Genomic DNA, 26,660 nt, shown 5'->3' on the forward strand with positions numbered 1-26,660 from the left:
ACATCTCGTAATGGAGGGTTTAGATTTTTACTTTTAATGAAACAGCCGCGTTGAAACAAAATATATTTAATACCACCTTCATTTTACAAATTATTAACTGCCTTGGTAGGGCTCACAACTATAACTAATATAAGTCTGGGCATGTAAAAGACACAACCGTATTAACAAAACTTCTAATCGTTAGTGCCTTACAAACGAGGAACGTTAGGATTATGTACAAGGAAACTTATACGTAACCGAGCGTTCGCGCGCAAGGAGTTTTGTTTGCAAACTTAAAGCTTGGACCAACAGATGGCGCTATCTGCATATTACAGCGCGGTGACGCGTCTGTAAATTATTAAAAAAAGAGGCAACATGATTCTGTAGTTTGGATTCCAAAACTCCTCGCTCGCGACAAAGTCTAACCTTAACATTATCAAATTAACTAGTCGCTATCTAGGTATGAACTGATATGCTTAATACGGTGTAACTCTGCCTTCGCTTAGCAAACTATTATAATTGGCAAGACAGTTAGTGCTGAAACATTCTCGACGCCGACACAAGTTACACCTGTCGGTAGAAAATAACAAGTTTAACATCTTAATAGTACGCATCTGTTGGCACTCGAGGCTTAGTTACGCTAGTGCACTTCAACTCGTTTGCATTCGGTGAATACCGCTTGGTTACTAAGTTGTCGTTATAAGCGAAAGCGAATAACAAAGATTTAGCGCGAAGCTAAATTATCCCTTATGAAAAACTTGATAAGGCATAAATTAGCCAGCGCTGTTTATGCTTTTGACTGGGCTGTAAGATTTTTTCAAATTGCTGAAGCAAAGCACACTAAAATTCGTGTCCAAGTCGTGGTACAGTCACACAGAATCTTGATTCTGAATGTTCATTGTTTCGCTGCATCAGCGATAGGTACTCTATCTAATATAAAAGGTATCTGCTAATATTCTCAATCAAAACATAATAAATTACAGGCAATATAAATAAAATTAATAAAATAATCTTATAGCGACTATCTGACCTACGTTAAAATAATTTGAAGGGCTGGTACATTAGGTACAAGTCAACAGCAAAATTTGTTTCATCCCACAAAGTTTTTTTTTCCACACACCTTATTTCTGATTGTTCTCAGCCTCATATTTGACCCTCGGTTTCAGAATGAACGCATTTCAAATAAGATTGGTTCAATCATGTTAACAAAACGTTAACAGCCTGTTAACGTTTGTTGTCAAATTCCGAAACCGAGCGCAAGCCGCGTTAACTATTTCTAGTCTTTCCAACGGGCACTACAGGTACATCTGACAGTACATAATATACTAAATTTCTAAACGCCTCGTCCTCTACGATCTAAGATGCTTATTTACATTGATTTCTTATAGTTTCTTTGGAGGTGATTATTTGAAACTCAATTATGCAAATTAGTAAATTTTGGAACCATTAATTAACCCTTGGGGCTAATCCTCACAGTTTTTTTTATTTCAAGTCTATTCATTTCTCTCACTCAATAAGGAGACGCCTGAATGAGTGAGAGGGATGATTAGATTGTTCGTTTAATAATTTCGTTGTTACAATATTTACAGCTTTCGTCATGAAAGATCTGAGTTAGAACTGTGTTAAATCGTAGAGACCGGGCGTTAACCCTACTCGTATCATTATACATAAATTTATCGACTCCTACGTTGGACTGCACTAGCGTATCGAATCGCCGATAAGCGATTGCTGTTTAACATATAGCAACATAAATAGGTGTATTTGTAACATTATTTACGAACAATATGACGCAACAATAATGCTTGAGGTATATCAGATACCTTTTCACAAAGCGATAAATATTCATAGATATAATATTTAAATATGAGATTAGAAGGGAATTAGTAACAACAAAATCAAAACATGTAGATCGCGTTAAATAATTTCACTAGACGCTTTATACTACTTACACTAGACAGGGTATCTAGCAGACTGGCGGAGACTACTAAGATTTTCAATACAACAACTTCATATCAATCTATTTGGAAGATTCAGTTGGATTTATTGTAAGTGAGCTGCTGAAAACGATAACTTAAGCGATGAAATCTGAAGATTTGCAAAAGCTGCTTGAAAAATGATCAGTCTTGTGTCCAGATTGGCAACTCGTCGAGGCAAGCGCTACGTTAAAGCTACCGAATAATGCTCTACACCGGATTCTCTTGGACGGATACTTAATTGCTCACTGGTATCCCAAGTATGTTTCAACACCAATTCCGAACTATTGTGTACATAATGTAACGTAAGGCAGTATATACATATTTAATACTCATTTAAAATATGGAAATGAATTATTTTGGCACTGGTTCGTAGCAGTTTCTGAGTTTAAACTGCTCATTTTTATATTATACTGAATTTATATATCGTGTCGTATTTATATGTGGGGATTACGACCTAGCCGATCTCTCGTCCCGTATTTACATTTGATACCCTGACTTTAACAATCAACCATGATCAGTAAATACATATGGATGTTTAAATATTAAATACATAAGTAATACTGTATTTACAAAAATATTTGTTTTATTATAGACATTGTTCTAGCAATATTTATGTTTACGATCTCGTAAACGCAAATCTTGCTAGAAGTATTTTGTTATTCTGCATATAGTTCTCGAGTTATGTTTGATTTGACACATATTTGTACACTGATTTGTTAAATAAGTCACGACAGCTTCCGCTGCTGATATAATTTTGAACTCGTCGGTTCGTAGTCGATCGCGTCACCGTTAAATAGAATAAATATATAAATGTAATTTATTTATACGACGGACTGACGTCCAAACTTGTGTTCACACTTTTGTTAGGACTAGCAACACGTATCTCTTATACAAATATAATTTTACATCAATAATTAGGACGAATTTCGATTTATTCGCGATTAGTATACATACAAAATGGTGGCTCGAAAATATGAAAAAAAAACAATATATTATGAATTTAAAGTAAATATGAAATAAAACTTTATAAATAACTCAACTATGACTGTAGTAAAACCAAATCTATCCATTGTATAAGTAAATTTCTCATTAGTTCTTAAAAAGAAATATATGTAACTATTAGCTATAATATAATTAAGAACAAGTACTTAAACATAGTGTTTAGTAAAAGAACTAAATATTATGACCGATATAAAACTTAAAACATATTTACATTCTTAATGTGAACTGGCAAGTACTAACGTATATAATACTGTATATAAATTATAACTTCAATGAAAAAATTAACCTAAAATATGTATTTACATGTAAATTTAAGTATATCGATGCTAACAAAGAACAAAATACTTTTTTAATAGACGTTAAAAGTCAGAGATCTAAGAAACTAGCTTCAGACCGACATATTAAACTAGAATCGACTAACTCGGCTGGATAGGCTAAAACCGACGACTGGACGACACAACGGTCCTGTCGCTTATACAATAATCTCAATCTATACGAAATTATAATGAAATGCTTAACAAATATTCAGTCGAATCGTACTCGGTCGCGAGTAATGTCCTTCGATCACTTAGTGATAGTTCGCTACGCTTCGTGCGTGGACGTGTCGGCACTAGCCTTGGGAATATTGCTTTAACCGTTAATATAACCGGGCTATGCCAGAGTGAACTAACTCATAAATTACTCAATAAGTCTTAATTTTACTAAATAGGTGTCTATATCTTTAAAGGTTTAAAAACCCGATTTGTACACCCGATTTATAACTAATCGAAGTTAGACCACTCGAGCATAACGCGGCTCGTTTAGAAACGTTGCGTACGTTCTTAATAAACTATCTGATGATGTAATAAAATAAGGTTGGTATTCGAATCATCATTATATTTAACAGTAAAGAAAATATCAACATACGCAAACGTCTTAGTCTCATTTATAATATTGTTTTAATATTTTTCACTACTACTGTTTCTGAAATACACAAGTCCTTACTCAAGCGAGTACGAGACCTCTTCTGACATCGTCGCTCTCCGTATCACCGTACGAACCAAAGGTCGCGACGCGTAATTAAAATAAATTTCCGTACTGACTACTACGTCTTAGGCGTAACTAGAAATATCGTTAGGACCCCTTAAACACTAATTCGTTCAATAAGATAATTTGTATTTTATTTATTGCTAATTAATTGAATTTCACAACGAGCACAGCACTTCAGTCAATATTTTTAAGTTTAGTTATTTCACTACAGTTACATAGGTAAACGATTGGATATTAAAAACAATTAAGTCTTAAATAAGTTGATTCTATCGATTTGTCAGTGTAGATTTAAAACTATGAAAATATTTGCTTACTGTTACCACTGCGAGTTAACAGCGTACAACGCCATCTATTGATGAGTAGTCAACTGTTTTCCTTAGTGACGTAGCTAAACACATTGTCTCTGTCTTGCAATAGTAAAACCGACAATCAAATTAAACGGTCGGGGTCAAAACTAGCTACGCCTAGTGTCGCCCGCGCTACGACTTCCGATCAAACAGCGGGAGTTTCGACTTGACGGCGCCTTCGCAGATCATCAGGCGCTGTTGCGCGACGCATCGCCTGCCGCAGCCCTCCTCAGCTATATCTGGTCTGGTACGGTGTTTGACATCAACAGTACACTCGCGGTCCTTCATCTTAAACCGGGACCGGCCGAAGCTGCGCTCGCACGTGAAGTCCGCGCCTTTCCTTTCGAAATACTCCACTATTTTGGATATTTGGGCTGACCTGACGTGGCGAGGGAGTCTCTCGTCGGCGTAGAGGCTGTCTGAGCCGGCTAGGGATGCTACGTCATCGCTGCTGTCGGTATAGACGCTGGCGGTGCGAGGGGCCGGCGGGCGGCAGCAGCAGCGGGCCAGCACGTGGCAGGAGTCTTCGCTGGAGCCACGTGACCAGGACGCGCGCCCGCAGAGGAAGGGAGACAGGGATTCCGCCTCGCGACGACATGCGGACCAGTACGTCTGTGGGAGAGATGGAGTGTTAAATTGGGGATTCTCATGCCTCAAGGTTCATGTGGGACGATTCACTGCGCTCAGATGTACGATCCAATGTGGACGTGTGTCGTGCGATGGATCGTGCGTAGACGTTAATGGGATTTTCCCCATATCATATTAAAACAAGCTTTTAATCCGCTATAAAAATAAGGAGCACAGTACGTCACCTCAGTACTGGTAGTGCTGTCTAACTTTCACAAGATTTTTTGAGATTAGGTTCAATCTTCTGAGCAGAGGGAACAATGCAATCCACGTACCCAACTAGTTACCGACGGTATACGAGCAGTGCAGGATTGGTTGTTGTAGGCAGCCGTTACCTGTGACGGTGCTGTGACCGAATGTCAAAGTTAGGACAATAACGCGCGCTCTGTTTCATTGGGCGATAGACACCGTCGGGTTTTAGTGGGTAAGATGGCTGGCGAGAAAAGTAATCTACTGGTCATCCCTATAAATCACTTCTCGGTGTAAAAAAGGACCAGGCTTTGCAGAAGTCCTTGAAGGAGGTTTTTGTCCAGCAGTGCAATTGAAACGAAGGCATACTTTTTCACCGGCCGGCTGTCCGCATCGAAAGCACGTCCCGACGTAAAAAAAGGACCAGTTGTTGTGGAAATCCTTGGAAGATGCTTTTGTCCACCAGTGTACGTTTTGTTCTTTCTTTCTCACCTGTTCCCCGTGTGTGTCGGCGGGCGCGTCGTCGAGCTCGTCGAGGCTGCGCAGCGAGCAGGCCGCGGCGCCGAGAGCCGAGTCGTCGAGCGCGCGCCGCCGGAGCAACAGACGATCGTAGGCCGCTAGACACGCGCCGCACGAAGTATGTCCCGACGTGAAAAGGGACCAGTCTTTGCTGAAATCCTTGGGGGAGGCTTTTGTCCAGCAGTGTACGTTTTTGTCCCCCAGTGTATTTTGTACACCAATGTACCTTTTTGTCCACCAGTGTAGGTTTTTATCCAGCAGTATACCTTCTTGTCCACCAGCGTACCTTTTTGTCCTCCAGTGTAGGTTTTTGTCCACCAGTGTACCTTTTTGCCCACCAGCGCACGTTTTTGTCCACCAGTGCACGTTTTTGTCCACCAGTGCACGTTTTTGTCCATACGTTTTGTTCTTTCTGTCTTACCTGTTCCCCGTGTGTGTCGGCGGGCGCGTCGTCGAGCTCGTCGAGGCTGCGCAGCGAGCAGGCCGCGGCGCCGAGAGCCGAGTCGTCGAGCGCGCGCCGCCGGAGCAGCAGACGATCGTAGGCCGCTAAGCACGCGCTGCAGACTCGTACGCGGCCCGCACGGTCTTCGTCCGTTGAGCTGGACTCTAAGGAACGCTCCGGTTCGCTGGGAGAGAAACGTTTATTGGCATCGATAAGTAGAGGCATTTAAGTATTTACAAAAGATAAAAAGATGTAGATAAAAACTTGGTGACATGAACGAATATACGGCTCAACATATTACGAGTATTAGAGTAGGCGCACACCGTTGATTTTTCGTCGGCCGATAGTTTAGTCAGGCAGATGATCAGTATGGGCATGTACGGCACTACGCCGATTCGATTTGGCCGATTCTTCATACAATTTAAAATCGGGCACAACTATCGGCCAACTAAAAATCGACGGTAAGCGCCTACTCTTAATGTTACGGCGCTAAATTCACTCAATCTTGACTTGAAACTGATTACTAATCAGGACCCCTTCTGACCCACCGCACTACCAAACCACACTACCAGTAGTGTCGTGGGGAATATTTTTTCCCTTCTACACTACCAAGCCAGTAGTGTCGTGGGTAATTTTTAAGGGCCATACATCTTCATTCCCATCGACACTACTACCATAACTAAATGTAAATTTTGTAAAATTTTGGATTGTTTTGTAATAAATTATGTTTATATGCAACACTAACCTCTGCGCAATTTTGCAGTTTGATGGAATTTACTGCAAATAAAATATATCCTAAAAGGGCTTATGTACATGTTACGGTAAATGTACAAGTAAAGCACTTTCAAATGATACCAAACACGGCACATTTATCTTAACTTTATTTTTTTACTCTGTATGGTTTGTCCGCTAGAGGGCGCCACATTAGATTTTGTGAAACCCCATATAGCCTATAACCAGCGGACAATTAAGACGCTTCTAATGATATGTCATTTGTCGAATTCTGATAAGTAGTTTAGAAGTTACGAGGGAACAGATGAACATACATACATACATACATACATACATACTTATCCTGTCAAAATCATAACCCTCCTTTTGCTTTGCCGCAGTCGGGTAAAAATAATTTTTGTTTTTCTTTCACGCAAAGTTATATGGGTATAAGCCCTTTTAGGTATATTTTAGGCCCTTTTAGGTATATTAGGTATATTTTCGTTCGTTCGTTCGTTCGTTTCAGCCAAATGACGTCCACTGCTGGACAAAGGCCTCCTCCAAGGCTTTCCACAATGCACGGTCCTGCGCTGCCCGCATCCAGGCTCTTCCCGCGACCTTTACGAGTATATTTTATTTTCAGTAAATTCCGTCAAACTGCAAATTTGTACCGAGAGGTTAGGGTTGCATATTTTATAAACATAATTTATTGCAAAACAATCCAAAATTTTACAAATTTTACATTTAGTTATGGTAGTAGTGTCGATGGGAATGAAGATGTATGTTACCCACGACACTACTGGCTTGGTAGTGCAGAAGGGAAAAAATATTCCCCACGACACTACTGGTAGTGTGGTTTGGTAGTGCGGTGGGTCAGAAGGGCGCTATAATATTTAAAAATGACGTTCGAAACAAAAGAAAATCAACGCGCGAGCATTTTATTCCAGTTCAATGACAAAACAAAATACGCACGCACGAAGTCGATTTCTATGGAGAAACAAGTGACGATCAACGATCTTGGATTAGAGTTTAATGCTTCAACCTCACCAACGCCTACAGATCGCCATCGCCAGCGCATTCACGGCGTGATCAAAGGCCTGTCATAGGTTGTTCATAAGTCGCGCGACCTATCATTCATTGGCCTTTGATCGCGCCGGCGATGGCGATCTGCACTCGTTGGTGTGGTTGAAACTTTACTTGATTATACAGGGTGTCCCGTAATGTAACGTCAAGCCGGAACTGGGTGTTGAGGCAAGTTATGCTGGTTATCAGAAAAATATAAAAAAAAATCTATGCGGCATATTTTCAAAATAATGGGCATTTAAAAAAAATCAAAAATTTCTACTCCAGGTGACGGTCTTTTTACTCGTGTTGCCACAAATATTCACTTTTTCCAAATTTTTTTTTTGTTATGTAACCCTGAATAATGCTTCTCTAAATTGTTATCAAAATTACAAAACCAGCTGCTCCAGCTTGGATAAAAAAAATACATTATTCCCAAAAAAAAATACAAAATAAAAATTTTGTCTAGTTTAAACTGACTGTACTGAAAAAAAAAAGTACTACGCAAGTGTGGCATGTGACGTCATAATTTGGCGCATTTAGTAAGGATTCCAAAATGGTATAACACTTGGTAAATTCTTGCTGTAATTGTCGACAATTTTTGGTTTTTTGGAAATAATCCCGTTTTTAACTTTATCTACCTTGGTTAAAAATTATTATTCTAATGTGCCCAAAATTCAAGTTTATGTGACTGACAACCGTACAGTCAGTCACAGAAACTTTTGTCACCATGACAGTAATTAGTAGTTGACATACTGTGACAAAAGTCACCCGTGCGTGCGCGCCGTTACTACCTGCTCTGCCTGCACTTGGAATAATAATTTTTAACCAAGGTAGATAAAGTTAAAAACGGGATTATTTCCAAAAAAACAAAAATTGTCGACAATTACAGCAAGAATTTACCAAGTGTTATACCATTTTGGAATCCCTACTAAATGCGCCAAATTATGACGTCACTTGCCACACTCGCGTAGTACAATTTTTTTTCAGTACAGTCAGTTTAAACTAGGCAAAATTTTTATTTTGAAAATGTTTTTGGGAATAATGTATTTTTTTCATCCAAGCTGGAGCAGCTGGTTTTGTAATTTTGATAACAATTTAGAGAAGCATTATTCAGGGTTACATAACAACAAAAAAATTTGGAAAAAGTGAAGATTTGTGGCAACACGAGTAAAAAGAGCGTCACCTGGAGTAGAAATTTTTGATTTTTTTAAAATGCCCATTATTTTGAAAATATGCCACATAGATTTTTTTTTATATTTTTCTGATAACCAGCATAACTTGCCTCAACACCCAGTTCCGGCTTGACGTTACATTACGGGACACCCTGTATAATAAGTGTCGATCGAATATTTGAGACTAAATTTTTTTACGTAAATAATCATGTCATTAAATCTGTCCTTATGTTATACTTTGTTTAAGAGGCTTGATTAAGCGACATCATCTTTGACGAGAATATTAACGGTTTCAGAATGTTGACATGATCCTTTAACAAGAATAGTAAGTTCAAAATTCAATGTTTTTGGACCTTAAAACAAGGGAATGAGATTAAAAATGAGTGGGAATTATATTCCCACTTCTTAAAATGAGTTGGAACTATATTCCCACTTCTTAAAAATAAGTGGAAACTATATTCCCACCTCTAAAAATGAGCGGGAACTATATTCCCACCTCTTAGAAACGAGTGGCAACTATATTCCCACTTCTTAAAAATAAGTGGGAAGTATATTCCCACTTCTCAATAAACTTCTATTGATACTCACGACTCAGTGGGCAGCCGGGCCCACCACCAGCAGCGGTGGCAGCCCATCAGCGAGCACGGGCACACGGCGCCGCGGCAGCACGCGGCCGGGTGAGCGGCGCACAGCTCCTCGTTGGCCACGCTGAAGATGCCACTCTCGCAAGATGCCCGACGGCGCGAGGTTGATGGAGCCGGCGCGCGTTCTAGGCTGCCTCGGCGGCTGAGACCTGTGAGACAAACGTGTCTTGTCAACAACGCAATAAGGTTCAAATTCCAATCAAAAAACGGTTAGCAAATCAAGACACGATGCAAAAGGCGGCGCAGCTTTTGGCGGTTCCAGAATCTTCATAACACCGCGGAAGGTGGCCAGCTTTGTACGGGCTGGATGCGGCGCGGCGTGTGTTCCAAACAAAAGACGAACGGCGCGCGAGCGCCCGAGTAGTGCTAACGTCACATGGTAACAAATGACGATCGGCGAATACTCGAGTTACGTGCCGCGCACGTTCGAAACAAAAGACGAGCGGCGCGCGAGCGCCCAAGTCATAAGTGACGTCACACGCCAATGGCAGCTGTTGAGAGAGTACTGACCTGGTGACGACGGTAGTGACGCGCATCGCGGCTCGTCGTCCGATAACGCATCATCGCGCGCCAGCGGCGACGGCAGCTCGAGACACGAAGCAAAAGGCGGCGCTGCTCTCGGCGGTTCCAGAATCTTCTTGACGCCGCGGAAGGTAGCCAGCTTGGTGCGCGCTGGGTGCGGCGCCGCGTGCGTGTCCCGCAGCAGCATGATGTGCGCGAGCCGATGCAGGCGCGCGGTGCCGTAAGCTTTGTACGGGCTGGATCGCAGCGTGTGTTCGAAACAAAAGACGAGCGGCGCGCGGGCGCCCGAGTAATGAGTGACGTCACCCGCTAATGGAAGTAACAAGTGACGATCGACTGATTACAGAAAGGGCACTGACCTGGTGAGGAGGGCAATGACGCGCACCGCGGTTCGTCGTCCGACAGCGCATCATCGCGCGCCAGCGGCGACGGCAATTCCAGACACGACGCAAAAGGCGGCGCAGCTCGCGGCGGTTCCAGAATCTTCTTGACGCCGCGGAAGGTGGCCAGCTTGGTGCGCGCTGGGTGCGGCGCCGCGTGCGTGTCCCGCAGCAGCATGATGTGCGCGAGCCGGTGCAGGCGCGCGAGCCTGGTGGTGGCCAGCTTTGTACGGGCTGGATGCGGCGCGGCGTGTGTTCCAAACAAAAGACGAGCGGCGCGGGAGCGCCCGAGTAGTGGCATGATAACAATAGACGATCGGCGAATTCTCGAGTTACGTGCCGCGCACGTTCGAAACAAAAGACGAGCGGCGCGCGAGCGCCCCAGTAATGAGTGACGTCACACGCTAATGGCAGCTGTTGGAAGAAAGAGTACTGACCTGGTGACGAGGGAAGCGACGCGCATCGCGGTTCATCATCAGACAACGCATCATCGCGCGCCAGCGGTGATGGAAGCTCGAGACACGACGCAAAAGGCGGCGCAGCTCGCGGCGGTTCCAGAATCTTCTTGACGCCGCGGAAGGTAGCCAGCTTGGTGCGCGCTGGGTGCGGCGCCGCGTGCGTGTCCCGCAGCAGCATGATGTGCGCGAGCCGGTGCAGGCGCGCGAGCCGGATGGTGGCCAGCTTTGTACGCGCTGGATGCGGCGCAGCGTGTTCCAAACAAAAGACGAACGGCGCGCGAGCGCCCGAGTAGTGCTAACGTCACATGGTAACAAATGACGATCGGCGAATACGTGCCGCGCACGTTCGAAACAAAAGACGAGCGGCGCGCGAGCGCCCAAGTGATGAGTGACGTCACACAGTGAGTACTGACCTGGTGACGAGGGTAGAGACGCGCACCGCGGCTCGTCGTCCGACAGCGCATCATCGCGCGCCAGCGGCGAGGGCAATTCCAGACACGACGCAAAAGGCGGCGCTGCTCTTGGCGGTTCCAGAATCTTCTTGACGCCGCGGAAGGTGGCCAGCTTGGTGCGCGCTGGGTGCGGCGCCGCGTGCGTGTCCCGCAGCAGCATGATGTGCGCGAGGCGGTGCAGGCGCGCGAGCCTGTTGGTGGCCAGCTTTGTACGGGCTGGATGCGGCGCAGCGTGTTCCAAACAAAAGACGAACGGCGCGCGAGCGCCCGAGTAGTGCTAACGTCACATGGTAACAAATGACGATCGGTGAATACGTGCCGCGCACGTTCGAAACAAAAGACGAGCGGCGCGCGAGCGCCCCAGTAATGAGTGACGTCACACGCTAATGGCAGCTGTTGGAAGAAAGAGTACTGACCTGGTGACGAGGGAAGCGACGCGCATCGCGGTTCATCATCAGACAACGCATCATCGCGCGCCAGCGGTGATGGAAGCTCGAGACACGAAGCAAAAGGCGGCGCTGCTCGTGGCGGTTCCAGAATCTTCTTGACGCCGCGGAAGGTGGCCAGCTTGGTGCGCGCTGGGTGCGGCGCCGCGTGCGTGTCCCGCAGCAGCATGATGTGCGCGAGCCGGTGCAGGCGCGCGAGCCTGGCGGGCGCTCGGCCCACGCCCGCTAAAGCGGAGGCCGAGCGGTGCGCGGGCGCGGTGCCGGCGCCGCCCGCTTCCGCGCACCATTCTAGCTCCGATAACGAGCGCCGGTGTTGCACTGTAGAGAGAAAGGACAAGTCAGTTACTTCTTCTGAACAACTCAAGTGTTTTTAACGAAACTTAAAATCAAAGCTTGCAATACGACATTACTCGCAGTTTTTGAGTGAAGGAGTTATCAGCTCTCATCTCAGACTTTGTACGCGAGTATACTACTGAAACTAATTTTGTTTTTAAAAAGCTTTCATGAATGTAATCAATATTTATTACAATAAAAAACATACAAAATATATTTTTTTATTTCAGTAAAAAAGGCCAAAAACGCACTAAAAAGTCATTCAGAACAGCTGATCATTGGCACGCAGTCGAATAACAAACAAACGACTTTCGAAAAATCTGAGCATCGTAATTACTAACTACGCGCGTGGTTTGAGCGGTAGAATAATTGCATAGGTTGAAATTCGAAAAACAAAGTAAACAAAAGCCGATCAAAACAGCAGACTATCACTTACATCGCGCATGTTGCGAACTGTTTACACGGAGTGGTAGCGAATAACATACCAATAAACCGAATCAAAACAGCGCTGGTAGGGCCTAAAAGTTATGGAGACAATGTAAAGTGCCCCATTAGGGCTACCTTCTTTTTTACTGTATTTGACGTTCATAAGTACCACCAATGGTCAAAATTGAATAAATTTTGATTTGATTTTTGATCCAAGTATCACTGTCACTCACGTCTAGCGTGGTGCGGGCTGCCCTCGGAGCGGTAGCGCGCGCCGCGCCGCCAGCCGTACGCGCCGGGGCACGAGCGCGGGCCCGACGACTCCGCCTCCTCGCTGCGGGGGAATAGTGTTGGTGAGGTGTCGATAGTGTCGATATCGATAGGAGGATATTGATTTGTTTGTTATGAATAAAGACGATTATTTTATTATTTATTACTAGCTGACCCGGCGAACTTCGTACCGCCTTAGCGTAGAGATTTTCTTAATATTTTTTTCCGTAAGAACCATCCTTGGACTTCCACAAACATTTAAAAAAAAGAATTATCGAAATCGGTTCAGCCGTTCACACGTGATGCCGTGACAACGCGAAACGGGTTTCATTTTTATATATATAGATAAATAACCACTATAACAGGTGTGAAAAAAATTATTCTCAATATAAAAACAAAACTTCTCTTCAATATAAAAACAAAAGATATTAAATAAAAGTATATAGAAGATCTTTCATAGGCATAAATCGTTTAAAACGATATATTGCCAGCAGTGCGACTAATTTTTTAATGCTTGTATTTTTTATGAACACATTGCAGCATCTAAGACCATAAATCAATATTGATAATGAGCAATAAGTAAATGATCGTTTACAGTTCTAAACTCATATCCCCATATTAATAAATGTTACTCCCTAGTTGAAGTCTGGTTAAAATTGTAATTTAGTATGGAAATGTCATTTTAATCCAGTATAACGTTTTATTATTTTATCCATCCCCGGTGTAACTTTTTATTAATAAAGGGGATAAAATATAAACCCTCTGGCAGTTGGATACAAAAAGTCTGATTCAATGGTTTGTATTAGAGACCCGTCATAGCTCTGGGGACCTCTGACTCGGACATACCTCTCGTAGGAGTTGTTGGGCGTGTGGCAGCCCCAGGCGTTGTCGTCCAGGCTCTCCTTGACTTCGGCTAGCTTGCTCACTATTTCGGGGAATAGCGGCCGCGCCTTAGGTTCATACTGGAACACAAACATGCCTGGTCAAGATGGAGTCAACTAACAAAAATTGTACAGGTCGGATGTGAATGGGGCGTGATTGAAAATGCGAGAAAGAGACGGGGAGATAAAATCGGAGGGAAGCAACTCGATTTTTGCTTGGTGAAATTATTTTAATTAGTTTGTTTTTCACTTGCTTGGGAGTCGACATCGATAGCTTTTGTCACTATGATATCAATCTCAGATGTCCGTTTTAACTACATTTTAGCGCGAACGTTCACGGCACTGTCAGAGTGCGATAGAAAGATAGATGATGTTGTTTGTCTACTCACAGCCTAACGGACTTTATGAGAAAGAGAGAGAGTAAAGGAACACTTGGAGACGAAGGCGACCTCGCATGCTTATTACAGATCTTAAAGTCCGTTCGCCGAGCACGTAGAATTTCGTCCAATGACCCCAAGCGAAACGACTGTGCGATGGGCGGCAGCAGTGAGTGTGCGAGCGCGACAACAATATAATTACGCGCGAGCAATAAGGATAGGGTAGCTTGGGGTCACTGGACGAAATTCTACGTGCTCGGCGACCGGATTTTAGATGCGATTGCAATGACAACGAATGACAGCGCCACGTTCAATTGGTGGCGTTAGTTTCCATGCGTTTGTATCAGTCGTGTTGCTATTGTTCAGTTAGAGCAGTAATATGGCCGAGGGTCGATAGACAAACTCACAATGCAGCAGTTGAAAGCCAAGCGCAGGAAGTCGGGCACGGTGTCCTCGTCGCAAAGCTCCACGAACGCCATGTAGTTGAGCCCGAAGTTGTCCGTGCGCGGCAGCACGTCTGGGTCGGCGTCCACCTGAAGTACACGATAAATACATAAACGTTCAATTTTGCGTAGCTTAGAACGTCCACCCACATGGTCGACAGTTTCGTTTCAGCCAAATGACGTCCACAGCTGGACAAAGGCCTCCCCCAAGGTTTTCCACAATGAACGGTCCTGCGCTGCCCGCATCAAGGCTCTTCCCGCGACCTTTACCAGATGGTGGACAGACGGCGTCATAAAGGTAGCAGGAAGGCGCTGGATGCAGGCCGCTACCAACTGGTCAATCGAGAAATCATTGGGGGAGGCCCATGCTCAGCAGCAGTGTACGTCCTATGGCTGAAATGATGATGAGATGAAACATTCAATTTTTAAGCAAACAGGGCCAGTGTGTCCGGTAAACACACGAAGAATTCTTAAAAGTGACATCAAATAATTTTACAGTTGAGTCCTTGCTTCCAGCAACTATGGGGCCGTTCAAGTATTACGTAAGCAGATTTCTTACCATTTTTTACCCCCCCGCCCTCCTTGTCATCAAAAGTAAGCAAAGCACTTACCCCCTCCCCCTATGCTTACGTAAACATTTTGTTATAAATGTTTTTTATATTGTCATTTTTAAAATAGGAAAATTCATGAAAATATTAGGTTTAACTGATACACATAGAGTAAGGAACAAAAAGATATAATCAGAAAAAAAGAACATAACAAACATAATTGCATCAATTATGCATCAACATAAACACAAATGATAACTTTCAATGCTTACAATACGTTTAGTATCCAAACAAAACACGCGCGCGGGAGGCCGGCCCGCGTAATAATATGCGGACTACGACTCTCAAACTTCAATGGGCAGTGTCGGCACGAGAGTTAATTATTAGACAAGTGAATAGCGCACGGTAATTTCCCTAATGTGCGGTAATTCCCCTAATCAGTTCTCAAAGCATATGTATTATTTGCGGGAATCTCCGAAAAAACGTAAATAACTAACGATGACGTAATCATCATCTAGACCCCCCTACCCCCATGTCATCCAAAATAAGCAAAACAGAGACCCCCCCACCCCCCCCTTGGTGCTTACGTAATACTTGAACGGCCCCTATAGAGCCGGTCGTCTGTTCTAAAACAGGCTCCATGTAATACTATCTAGTCCCAAACTAAGTAAAGCTTGTACCGGTTATCAGGTATTGCCAGACTTGGAACCGGAAATTCCAGGGCAAAGAACAGAAGTAACTTTTTGGCAGAAATGCTTTAATCACCGCTAACGGGTCTATTTCCACACCTCGTTCCCACCGCAGCGGCAGACATCTCTTCTACTATCCGCTTTGGTGGAAATCGAGTCTTAATTCAATCAATCCTTCTATTTAACTCACCCGGGCTATCAGCTGTCACAGGATTGTACTAAGCTCAGGTCACTCATCCGGACTCAGTCGGCAGCCGTTACTAAGCTCAGGTCACTCACCCGGGCTATCAGCTGGCACAGGATGATCCCGTAGGAGAAGATGTCGGATCGGTGGTCGTACCAGCGGCCGCGCAAGCACTCGGGCGACATCCACCACGGAGAGCCGACGCTCGGCAGCCGGTAGCCGTTACTGCAACCGCAACGATCACGATTTAGCACGATACAACGAAGATCTGCTAAGTAAGCTAAGCCATCTCCGGGCACACCAGGGTCGCCAAGACAACTAGGAGTCGGTTTATCAGTTCACTATAGGGTATCCAAAATCCTATTTGACATCGTTGTAAAATCCTCGTATCGTGATGTGTAGGAGAACGCTTGCAGAATTATGGTCGACATGGCCGAAATCGGTCGGATGGATCATCATCACGATACAACGACTTTTTAACTATGTCAAATAGGATTTGAATAGGTACTCCAGTCAACTGATATACTTATTTTAGCTGTCAAAATGTGACTCTACCATAGATTTTGTATAGATTACAGGGGATTAGAATCCGCATTGGATTCTAGTCCTCTCTAATCCCGATCTGTTGATGTAGGAACATTAATTAATACTTAAAACTTATTTTATGACTTTTTTGTTGATTCTTCTTTCCTCTCTCTTATTTATCTTTTATGAGCTTACTCATTTAATACCTACCTGATTATCTGTACACCAATAATCAAGTTTGAAAACGATACTATTTTCTTGTACAATTTCCTCTGAGTTTTCATTTAATTACAAGAAACATGCACTGGATTGCAGCTTCGTTCACAATCGATATCGAAACCATTTGAGGCTGACTGTACATCGGGGTTATTCTCTCCACGGTGCAACAAAAAACCGTTCTAATAAATGACCCATCGCAACATCGGACACGCGAAGTCGCGTGCACAGCATTGTCTTGCCGCGTGTTGGGCGCGTTTGACGTCTTAATTAGCATGCGTTAGTGTTGTCGTATACGATTATGAATAATCGATATTTAAAATAAAAGATCGATGATGCGTGAGAAAATATAAATCTCAATCCTAAGTAGTCGGGGAACGCGTTTGACGTATAAATTAGCATGTGTTAGTATTGTCGAATGATGATTATGAATAATCGATGTTTCGACTGTCGAAAATATCGATGATGTGGATCTTATGCAGGTTCCGAGCTGTTTTTCATAATTGAGATATTTTAGTTTGAAAAAAAAATAAATTATTAGTTCAGTCGCGAAAGCCGTTTCTTTCCGGAATGTAATGGATTTTGCCGTCAATATTACTTTATTGTTTACACAAGTGAACGTAGATGTTTAATTCAATAAACAACTTATTATTAGTCGAAAATAAGTTTCGCTTGTATTAGGCATTTAATCGCCTGTTATAATAAAATAAAGATGTTAAAATACACAGTTAAATCAATGTACTTTCTATTACTTTTACCTACTCATAAAACTAACATTAAGTAGGTCCTACTACCAGAATAATCGAATCATCAATCGCAGCTACCAGGCATACTGTTTAGGTAATAATTTTATACTGTTGTGAATAAATGAGTTAACACGCTGTGTTGAAATATGCAATATTATAAAGCCGGCTAAATTAACGTTACCACTGGTCTGGTCTTGGGCAATATGTAGTAAAACAATTGGGGTATGAAAAAATATTATCTTGTAGACAAGTTAATTTAATACTTAATTTAGAATTTGCAATTTAATTAAATCATGGATTAATTTGTATTTTTATTTTTGGTCCTTTGATTTTTCGATATTTGATGATAATGATTTTACATGTTTTGGAATATCGATAAAGAAATTGACAGCACTAATAAATGAGCCTAATTAGATTTTTTGTTTGTTTTCCTTGTGACATTAATTATTATGAAACGTAGGTGTTCATGCGGAAAATTAGGAAGTAACAAATGATAAAGAATAAGGATTTTATCGGCTGCTTTCTAAATAACCATTTTTCAATCATTCCACTTACATATGAAGTTGTAACTCAAGTTTCATTAAGCAATAACGACGTATTGATGAAGTTGTCAATACGCATCATTAATAAAATTAAGGGTAATAATTATTATTGGTTTATACTTTTAAAGGTTTGTTAGTAAACTATTTTTATTTTAATATACATAAAACGCAAAGTAAACTAAGTAACTTTGTCATTGCAATTTATAAATAATTGTTTACTTCGTAATTTTACAAAATACCTATTAAGCAAGAAGGTTACTCGTGCTTTATAACGACTTTTATGTAGCATTACGAAAGGTTACTGACCACGGATTAACTATTAGAACCGTAGTATTTGACACACAAGTATTTTTTGCACTATTTTTTGTTTTAGCCATTTTAGACAAGTTAGGATTGCCGAGGTTTAAGACTTGAGGTTAAAAAATGACGGCTAAAAGTATTTTACTCCAATATTATGACCCTAAGACGGGTACAAAGACTGCACAACATTCCGGTCAATACTAAGTGAGGGGTTATTACCTTTTTAAAAAAATAAAACCGACTTCAAATGCGTGAACACAAAAAAAACTAAAAATTAAAAATATTGCGTATAAAAAAGTTCATCCCCAATTTTCCACCCTTAGGGGTGAAATATTTTCTTCAAATTCGCATGAAACCACCCTTTTGATAATACCTATTCAACAAAAAAATAATCGTTCAAATTGATTTATAATCGGCGGAGATATTGCGTATAAAAATGTTCATCCCCAATTTTCCANTCATACCTAAAACTTACTGGACTTCTAAAGTATGAAATTTACAAACCATGTAACATACAAGCACTGTTACATATAACGTTTTACTATTTTTTTATAAATTTTTTCTTTGTTTCGGGTGTTACAGTGGTTCTGTTTCGGGTGTTACGAGTACGAAAATTCAACGTGTTTTATTGATAAAATCGGTGTTTTATTAGTCTCTAGGTACTACGAAATAAGGAGTACAACAAATAAACACAAATAGAGCGAATTCTGGTTTGAAATTATGAAGCAGGTTTTTTTAAAAAATATACAAAGTTCAAGTTTAATTTTTCCTCAGCATACAGCTTTTTCTATTGTTTTTGGCTTGAAATAGCATTACTTTAATTTCTAATTACGATATTTATTGGAAATGTCGAACATGGAAGCTTTTTAACAATACCTTAATTTTAGTGTTAAGTCGACAATTCAAAAAAGTCATAAATTGAGAAATATGACTCCTTTTCCGATGCCAGCACTAGTGGGAGGTCGAAGGAGCCTCACAGTAATACTTTTTGACTTCTCCAAGCAATATATACGCATTATCGACATATAAATAAAAATGTGATACCCGAAACGTTTCGGGTGTTACAGTTTTCAATCAAGAAAAAACATACTAAATTAGTATCAAGCTCAAATATTAGTTAGTATTTGAAATCATTACTACCATGACCTTACTTTTACCAAATATTGTTATCCTAATCTATGTGTAAGGTACAATAATAAAACAAATACCTGTTTTTTTGTTTCGGGTGTTACATCGCCGAAGTAACAAGAAAACACACTTAAAACTTGATGATTATCAATTTTTTTGGGACTATGACGCTATCTACCAATACTATGATAAATACCCTCAAATCATATAGTGGCCAAACGGTTCACAGATTGATAGTTTTTTTTAAATCGTTTTACCAATAAATAAGATAGAAAATGATCATTCAAACAGTTGACTTAAGTATAGACTTTGAAGACTAATAACTTAAAAATTACTTGTTTCTTCCAGATTTTTTTTGTTGCACATTATAATTTGGAATGTTTACTTTCAAAATTCATCAGATTTAATGCGAAAAGAACATATTTTGTTTTTCACCCTCGGTAACATTTGTCATGGAATGACCCAGAACCTCCTCCTTTTTTGAAGTCGGTTGAAAATTAGAGGAGCCTTAAGGCCCAGCCAGAACACACGGTGAAACGCAACTGCAACTTGTAGTTACTTTCGTTCGTCGTTCGTCTCTCAATGGAATCTATGGCGGAAACTTAGATGCAACTCAAAAGTAACTCAAAAGTTGCAGTTTCGTTGCAGTTGCGTTTCACCGTGAGTTCTGGGCCTAAAAGGTTGAGTCTTACAGTTTCACTCTTCTTATTTTTTTCTCATTTATTAAGATGAGTTTAACAAAAAAAATCTTAATACTTACACAGGATGAGGTATTTTGGCGGCTAAGCCGAAGTCAGCCACAACGGCCGTGTAGCTATCGTCGCCGTGCTTTCTTAACAATACGTTCTGGAAACAAAAAAAAATATTTATTAGGTATTATCTGAGTTGTTTACACATTTTTGTATCTTATTACTACTGTAGCTATAGTGCTTAACTCAATCAGTGCCTGAGGTTTGGGACCGGCACGTGAGTGTTTTTGTGACGGTCAAACGTCAGCGAGACTTCAGATTTCTATGCAATGTCATAGTTATCGCTCCCGTACTGTTTCCATACCTCAGGTAATGGGTTACCTACGAATGACAAATGCTCGAAAATCAAAATATCGAACACGTTTCATCGAACGATCAGAATATCGAACGATCAAAATATCGAATGATCAAAATATCGAACGTTCAAAATATCGAACGTTCAAAATATCGAATTTACAAATGATGAAATAAAACATCATTAATATACACATATTTTTTATTCTCCACTATAGGGTACCATAGTCAACAAGGAACCCTTACCTCCATCTTCCTATTACACTATGCAGCATAAGATCGACTTTCGATATTTTGATCATTCGATATTTTGATCGTTCGATCATTTGTAAATTCGATATTTTGAACGTTCGATATTTTGAGCATTCGATATTTTGATCGTTCGATATTCTGATCGTTCGATGAAACGTTTTCGATATTTTGATTTTCGATCATTTGTCATTCGATATGGCGTAGGTAACCCCAGGTAATGAGTTAAGCGCTACACTTATAAATTTTATTTTCATGTTTAAGTGCCCGTATATGCGGGCCTAGGCGAAAACAAGTGACATCACTGAGGTTAATTCTTATATTAACAGAATTAATACTTTAAAATGTTCAAGGTCATAGTTTTTACAGCTTCTATTGTTGCCGTTGTGATAATTGACAAGTTCCACGGAAGTAACATGTGATAGTAGTTATGATGATAAGAATATTTAGAGCTGTCATAATATCTGTAATCAAATACATACGTGTAGTAGGGCATGTAATAACAGTGTACAATTATTTTCTTAACTTGGGGAGTAAATACGTGATTTTACAATAAAACGTATAGTCGATGTGTTAGCAATAGAGATGAAACGGATATCCGGTAACTATCCGGTAGGCCGGATATCCGGCCTAAATTTACTATCCGGCCGGATACCGGATAGTAACTCACTATCCGACCGGATACCGGATATTAAAAAACTACGACAATTTCCTATTAATAAAATGAAATACATTAATCTTTGAGGTAAACATCAATAAAATGGCTTATAATAATGACGGCTTTTATTTAAAGTCCAAAAAGTTAGAAAATGCCATATTAAGGCCTTTAAAAAAACTAATTTCTTTTTCTGGGCTATTCACTCTAATGACGAATACATAAATAGTAAATATCTGTTAAGTCGAAATATTGCCCAACAAATTTTTTTTCACTGATGGTCTGATGTCATCATGATGCAGTTCAGTCAGATTACGCAGCAAGTAAACTACACTCGCGAGCAAAAGTATGGAATCACTTACATGAAGTTGTTTCCACGCGATCTTGTGTACTAACGAATTTGTTAGGCACTTACATGAAACTGACGGCAGGTCACTGATAAGCACGCTTTCAATTAGCTCGCACTTATTTTGATGGAAGGAGTAATGGAGGCGAGTTTTGTTCTCCAATGAATGCAGACTGTGTTTGCAGTGCAGCAGTCGAAGAGGTCGGGTCTACAGGAGGCCTGGGGAGCGATTTGTGCAGTGCTGGTTCGCTGAAACAGTGGCTAATGGGGGTGGCTTGCTCGACTTCCCATCGAGATGTGTACGAGCAAATTGAAAGCGTGCTTATCGGTGACCTGCCGTCAGTTTTGAGCCTGTGGCAGGCCTTTTTGGAGTCAAATTCTATTGCTTATATCTTAGACGAACTGTCCACTTGCTAACAGCTATCCTACGAACATTTCTGAGCTCTTACTGGACGTCGAGACCAGTCAAATTACCATTTCATAGAGAGGTTGACATGAAAAAACGGTCATCCCACTGCAATGTGCACCGGCGCTGTTCAGAACTTGGTCTCGGGATTAAGCCACCAGTCTCTCGAAAGCGTCTTAGAACTTTCGAAACCCAGGACTGGCTTATGTGGAGCTGACGTGCGACAGCCCGCTGGCTGAGCCCTTCTTGCAATAGTGCAACGATTCGTGCTGCTTCTGAAGGTGTAGAATCGCAGGTAAAGTGTCAAAAGAAGCGGAGATGTGTATGGATCAACGTGTGAAAGCAAAAATCCGAAAACACGTGCTTTTATAGGGGGTAAATAGGCCGCAATCGCGACGTATCAAACAGTTGATACATGTCTTTTTCGTTACTTCTTCACATCAGCCGGGATATCTTTTTAAATACTGGTCCGGTCTAAATGAATTTGGTATCAATTTAAGGTTAAAAGTTTAATCTTTAAAATGGTGTGACTTTTTTTGTTACTAACAAATTCATTAGTACACAAGATCGCGTGGAAAAAACTTCATGTATGTGATTCCATACTTTTGCTCGCGAGTGTAATTTAATTTTCGCTATTCAATCACACACTCACGATGGCAACCGAAATCGTCCGAATTGATCTGCCCCCTAGACAAGTGCCAAAATATGAAATTCTATTCGGACTGATTCGATTTTCGAAAAGTGTGACTAGTCTAGTCTACTAATAGACCCACTGGTCGCGTTCGAAGCACCTGTGCGGCGCTAAACTTGTCACGACATGCAACGAGACAATGGGCCAACTATCCGGCCGCCGGATATCCGGCTATCCGGCCTAGCAGCTGGCCGGATATCCGGTATCCGGTATCCGGCCAAACCACTATGCGTTTCATCTCTAGTTAGCAAGGAACTTTCTTAATTATTAAAATTTTACGTGGCAGGGAAAAGTAATAAGACCGTAGAATTTTTCTTTTTTTATAAGAAAACTTATGAAGATACACAAAATATCTACAAACTTCCTTACTTAACTACCAAACTTACCGTGTTACATTGTGCCAGTAAAAGTAAGTAATAACAAATATAATAAGCTAAAAGTTGATTGTTGTATCACACAACTACAGAACCCGAAATCCATAAGCAATAAAGTTGTTCTGTGATATAACAAGACGCGCACGCGTTAATGCGAAAATACTTACAAAATAAGGAAACGAACTTTCTGAACTGGTTGCTCTGTGTTTCTTATGTCTACTAAAGTCATATCAGAGTATACAGTGCTGTTGCAAAATCATACTTATTAGAACTGCGTTAAATACCACAGTACTTAACTTGATGTGCCATTGGTCGTATTACTCCACCCGTGACTACTCGTACGATATTTTTTGCTTCATGTTAGGTGAATATTTCCAGTAATGGCAGTTGTATTAGTAGGAAGGATTTTTATAAGTCACCGTAGCTCGACGAATAAATCATATTTTATTTTTCTTTATAATTCCCAAAGAAATTGCCTAATGTTGGAAGCGTCTATTGGTTGATTGGTTGAAATGACTCCTACGCCAAATTTTGTTCGACAGCAGAACATTAATCTAAACTGTTCGCACTTCGCAATAATTATTTGTTTTCTAATTGAATACGCTACGAAAACTTCAGGAAACAATTTGGGCAATAGAAGCGAATATCAACAATCCAAATGTTACGGTTCTGCTGCTCCCATGAAATGATTGGAGATTGAGGTATAATCAGGTGATAAATGAGCGCTTACCGCAAGGGGCTCTCATCGGCCCAGTGTTATAATTGGATCCGTTATTAATAATGAGTTTGCAGAGCCCGGACTAGTGGGTGCAGTTGGATTACAGAGACTTTAACTGCCTCAAGATAAGTGTAAGGTAACTGTTTGTTAAAGTGAGATGGCAAAAGAATTTCAAGATTACGCGTTGAAGTGTTTAAGCAGACTCAATGGAAAACTCGTGACTAGCCGCCAGGGGGTCCTCAGTCATTGCAAAAAAGCCTGTTGGTACTACAAATAGTTCAGCTGCTCTATAAGCAGATGATATACTGAGATAAAATAATAGATTTTAAAATTATACCGTTAAAGGTGCGTTAAAAACTACAAGTTGTCAATAAGTACAAACAAATCATCACCACTGCAATTCAATCTTTCAATCAATCAATCGTGCCTGTATAAGCGACACGCAACGTAGGCTTCCCGCAAGTCCTTCTCAGCTATTGCTAAAGACCAGCTCACCTTAGTAGTAAGGTCCCTATGGAAGACTCCGAGCGAGTGCAGGTACTTCATGCCGCCGACAGCGGCGGCCAGCTTAGGATCAGCTGCTCCAGTGAACCACCCTCCATGTACTGACCAGCTCACCTTAGTAGTAAGGTCCCTATGGAAGACTCCGAGCGAGTGCAGGTACTTCATGCCGGCGGCGACGTCGGCCGCCAGAGAGACGCGCAGCGGCTGCGGCAGCGGCAGCGGCGGCCGGCTCAGGATCGCTGCTCCAGTGAACCACCCTCCATGTACTGACCAGCTCACCTTAGTAGTAAGGTCCCTATGGAAGACTCCGAGCGAGTGCAGGTACTTCATGCCGGCGGCGACGTCGGCCCCAAGCGAGACGCGCAGCGGCTGCGGCAGCGGCAGCGGCGGCCGGCTCAGGATCAGCTGCTCCAGTGAACCACCCTCCATGTACTCCGTGAGTGCGTGGAGTTGACCTTCGTGTACGCACACCCCCATGAATCTGAAAGGATAAGCAATCATCCGATGAGTAATCGACTGAGATAGCCAGAGTCACTTTAGATTATTTTACAGACTCAAATCTACAGCATTTGCAACTTCACTAGTTACCACACCAAGCTCAATTAGTTACAGTATCATCTCGCTAGACACATTAATGTAACTTTCTTGACGATAACGCGTTTTACAATATTCAGTCTCTCTTAAACGATATCTATCATTATTATTCACGAGTGTATAGCGATTGAATAAAGAAGAACTTGATCGTTTTTGTAAAACAAAAAGTAGTTATTGAAATGTTACAATGGGATAGTGTCTAATTTGTAAGCACATGGCATTTGAAACAAAGAAGACAGTATAGGTGAATGAGCGTGATATTGCTCATTCGCCGTGATGCCGGGAATGCGCCCGGAAACTTAACTCGTCAGGCAGACTGCCAAATGCGTCAACCACGCGATAAGTTACTCGATACCAACCTGGACCCAGCCTCGATTTTACACCACTCATAAATATTTATGAAAATCAAATATTTTGGATAAACGCAGGAACTCCCACAAAATTTATTGCCGCCGAAAGAAGAACCGCTATCGTTTTACCCACGAAATATAATGAAAATTACAGACAAGTAATAACACTGTGTATAAGCCATAAAATATATTTCTCATTGCGCTGTTGTAACTATAACTAACATACGTAAATAGCGATTGTGTATTCAGAGAAAGTGAAATAATTTCATAGCTAAGAGAAGGGGGCTGTCGGACAAAAGAAAAACTGTGGAAAGCGCCATCATGCATAGAGAGCCAATGTTATGATGTCTACCTTGAATCAATCTTTGATATATTGCATTGCGCAACGAGCGATGCCACTTTAAATATTCCTAAGATACAAACAATTATTATTATGAAGTCGTCCATTCGCTCTCGTATTTGTGATTAAAATCAGACCATCTGTATTTTTTATTTAATAACATAAATCACAAATCAAATCAAAATGGTAAGTTCAAAATCAAGATGATTATAATAGTCGTTTTCTGAACCAGTTCAAGTTGAGCTCGAACAAAAACATAATTCTAAGGAGATTGACGCCTTCCCAGTAATGACACTAACTGACGTCCGCACAATAGTGGACATACTCATTGCGACTGATGAATCTGTCAAATGTGAATCAATCACATTTAAATTCGATTTAGAATCAACATGTGTTGAAATACTGACGACTGTCGGAGCACTGACTCGTTGCCTCAATGAAAATTGCAATGTAATGAATTTAATTGATTCATTGAACCTGTTAACCCAGAGCAAAATGTTAAATGTAAATGCAATCGAGTACGATTCAAAATAATTTTAGCTTCAGATGTATGAAATTGGAATAGCGTACCGAAAGAAATCAGCTTTTTCTGACATCGTGACTAAAGACTCCATTGTTTCCAATTAGAGATGCATCGAATCCGTCTAGCTCTATCGAATTTAACTGGCGACGTGAAACGTAAGATATTGAAGAGTGGTCTCTAATAGTAATTTGACAATGAGGCTTGTTATTTTCATCACATTGTTATTTGAACAGAACCATTGATTCGTAAAAATGAGAGATAACGAGTGAAACGAGACTCTTAGGGAATGAAAAACGTTA

The 26,660-nt window shown here is 41.3% G+C and overlaps 1 protein-coding gene across 4 annotated transcripts in view; it reads right to left on the reverse strand.

Annotated features, from left to right (window-relative positions):
- Positions 1 to 50: 50 nt before the first annotated feature.
- Positions 51 to 26,660, reverse strand: part of cdi (serine/threonine kinase) — a 96,842-nt gene continuing 70,232 nt past the window's right edge. For 2 of the 4 annotated variants that reach the window (XM_028306752.1, XM_028306753.1), the window contains exons 3-12: positions 24,834 to 25,035; positions 20,329 to 20,414; positions 16,207 to 16,336; positions 14,655 to 14,780; positions 13,836 to 13,951; positions 12,953 to 13,053; positions 11,931 to 12,278; positions 9,647 to 9,851; positions 6,090 to 6,294; positions 51 to 4,945 (exon numbers count right to left, since the gene is read on the reverse strand). In XM_028306752.1, coding sequence (XP_028162553.1) covers positions 4,466 to 4,945; positions 6,090 to 6,294; positions 9,647 to 9,851; positions 11,931 to 12,278; positions 12,953 to 13,053; positions 13,836 to 13,951; positions 14,655 to 14,780; positions 16,207 to 16,336; positions 20,329 to 20,414; positions 24,834 to 25,035 — 1,999 coding nt within the window. In that variant the 3' untranslated portion in view covers positions 51 to 4,465. Of the gene's footprint in view, positions 4,946 to 6,089; positions 6,295 to 9,646; positions 9,852 to 11,041; positions 11,706 to 11,930; positions 12,279 to 12,952; positions 13,054 to 13,835; positions 13,952 to 14,654; positions 14,781 to 16,206; positions 16,337 to 20,328; positions 20,415 to 24,668; positions 25,036 to 26,660 lie in introns of those variants that run through there. The other 2 variants (XM_028306755.1, XM_028306754.1) reach the window with 2 other exon arrangements.

Source organism: Ostrinia furnacalis, unplaced genomic scaffold (genome assembly GCF_004193835.3).
Source record: "Ostrinia furnacalis isolate ACB-3 unplaced genomic scaffold, ASM419383v2 OfSCF2047, whole genome shotgun sequence".
Lineage (NCBI taxonomy): Eukaryota > Metazoa > Arthropoda > Insecta > Lepidoptera > Crambidae > Ostrinia > Ostrinia furnacalis.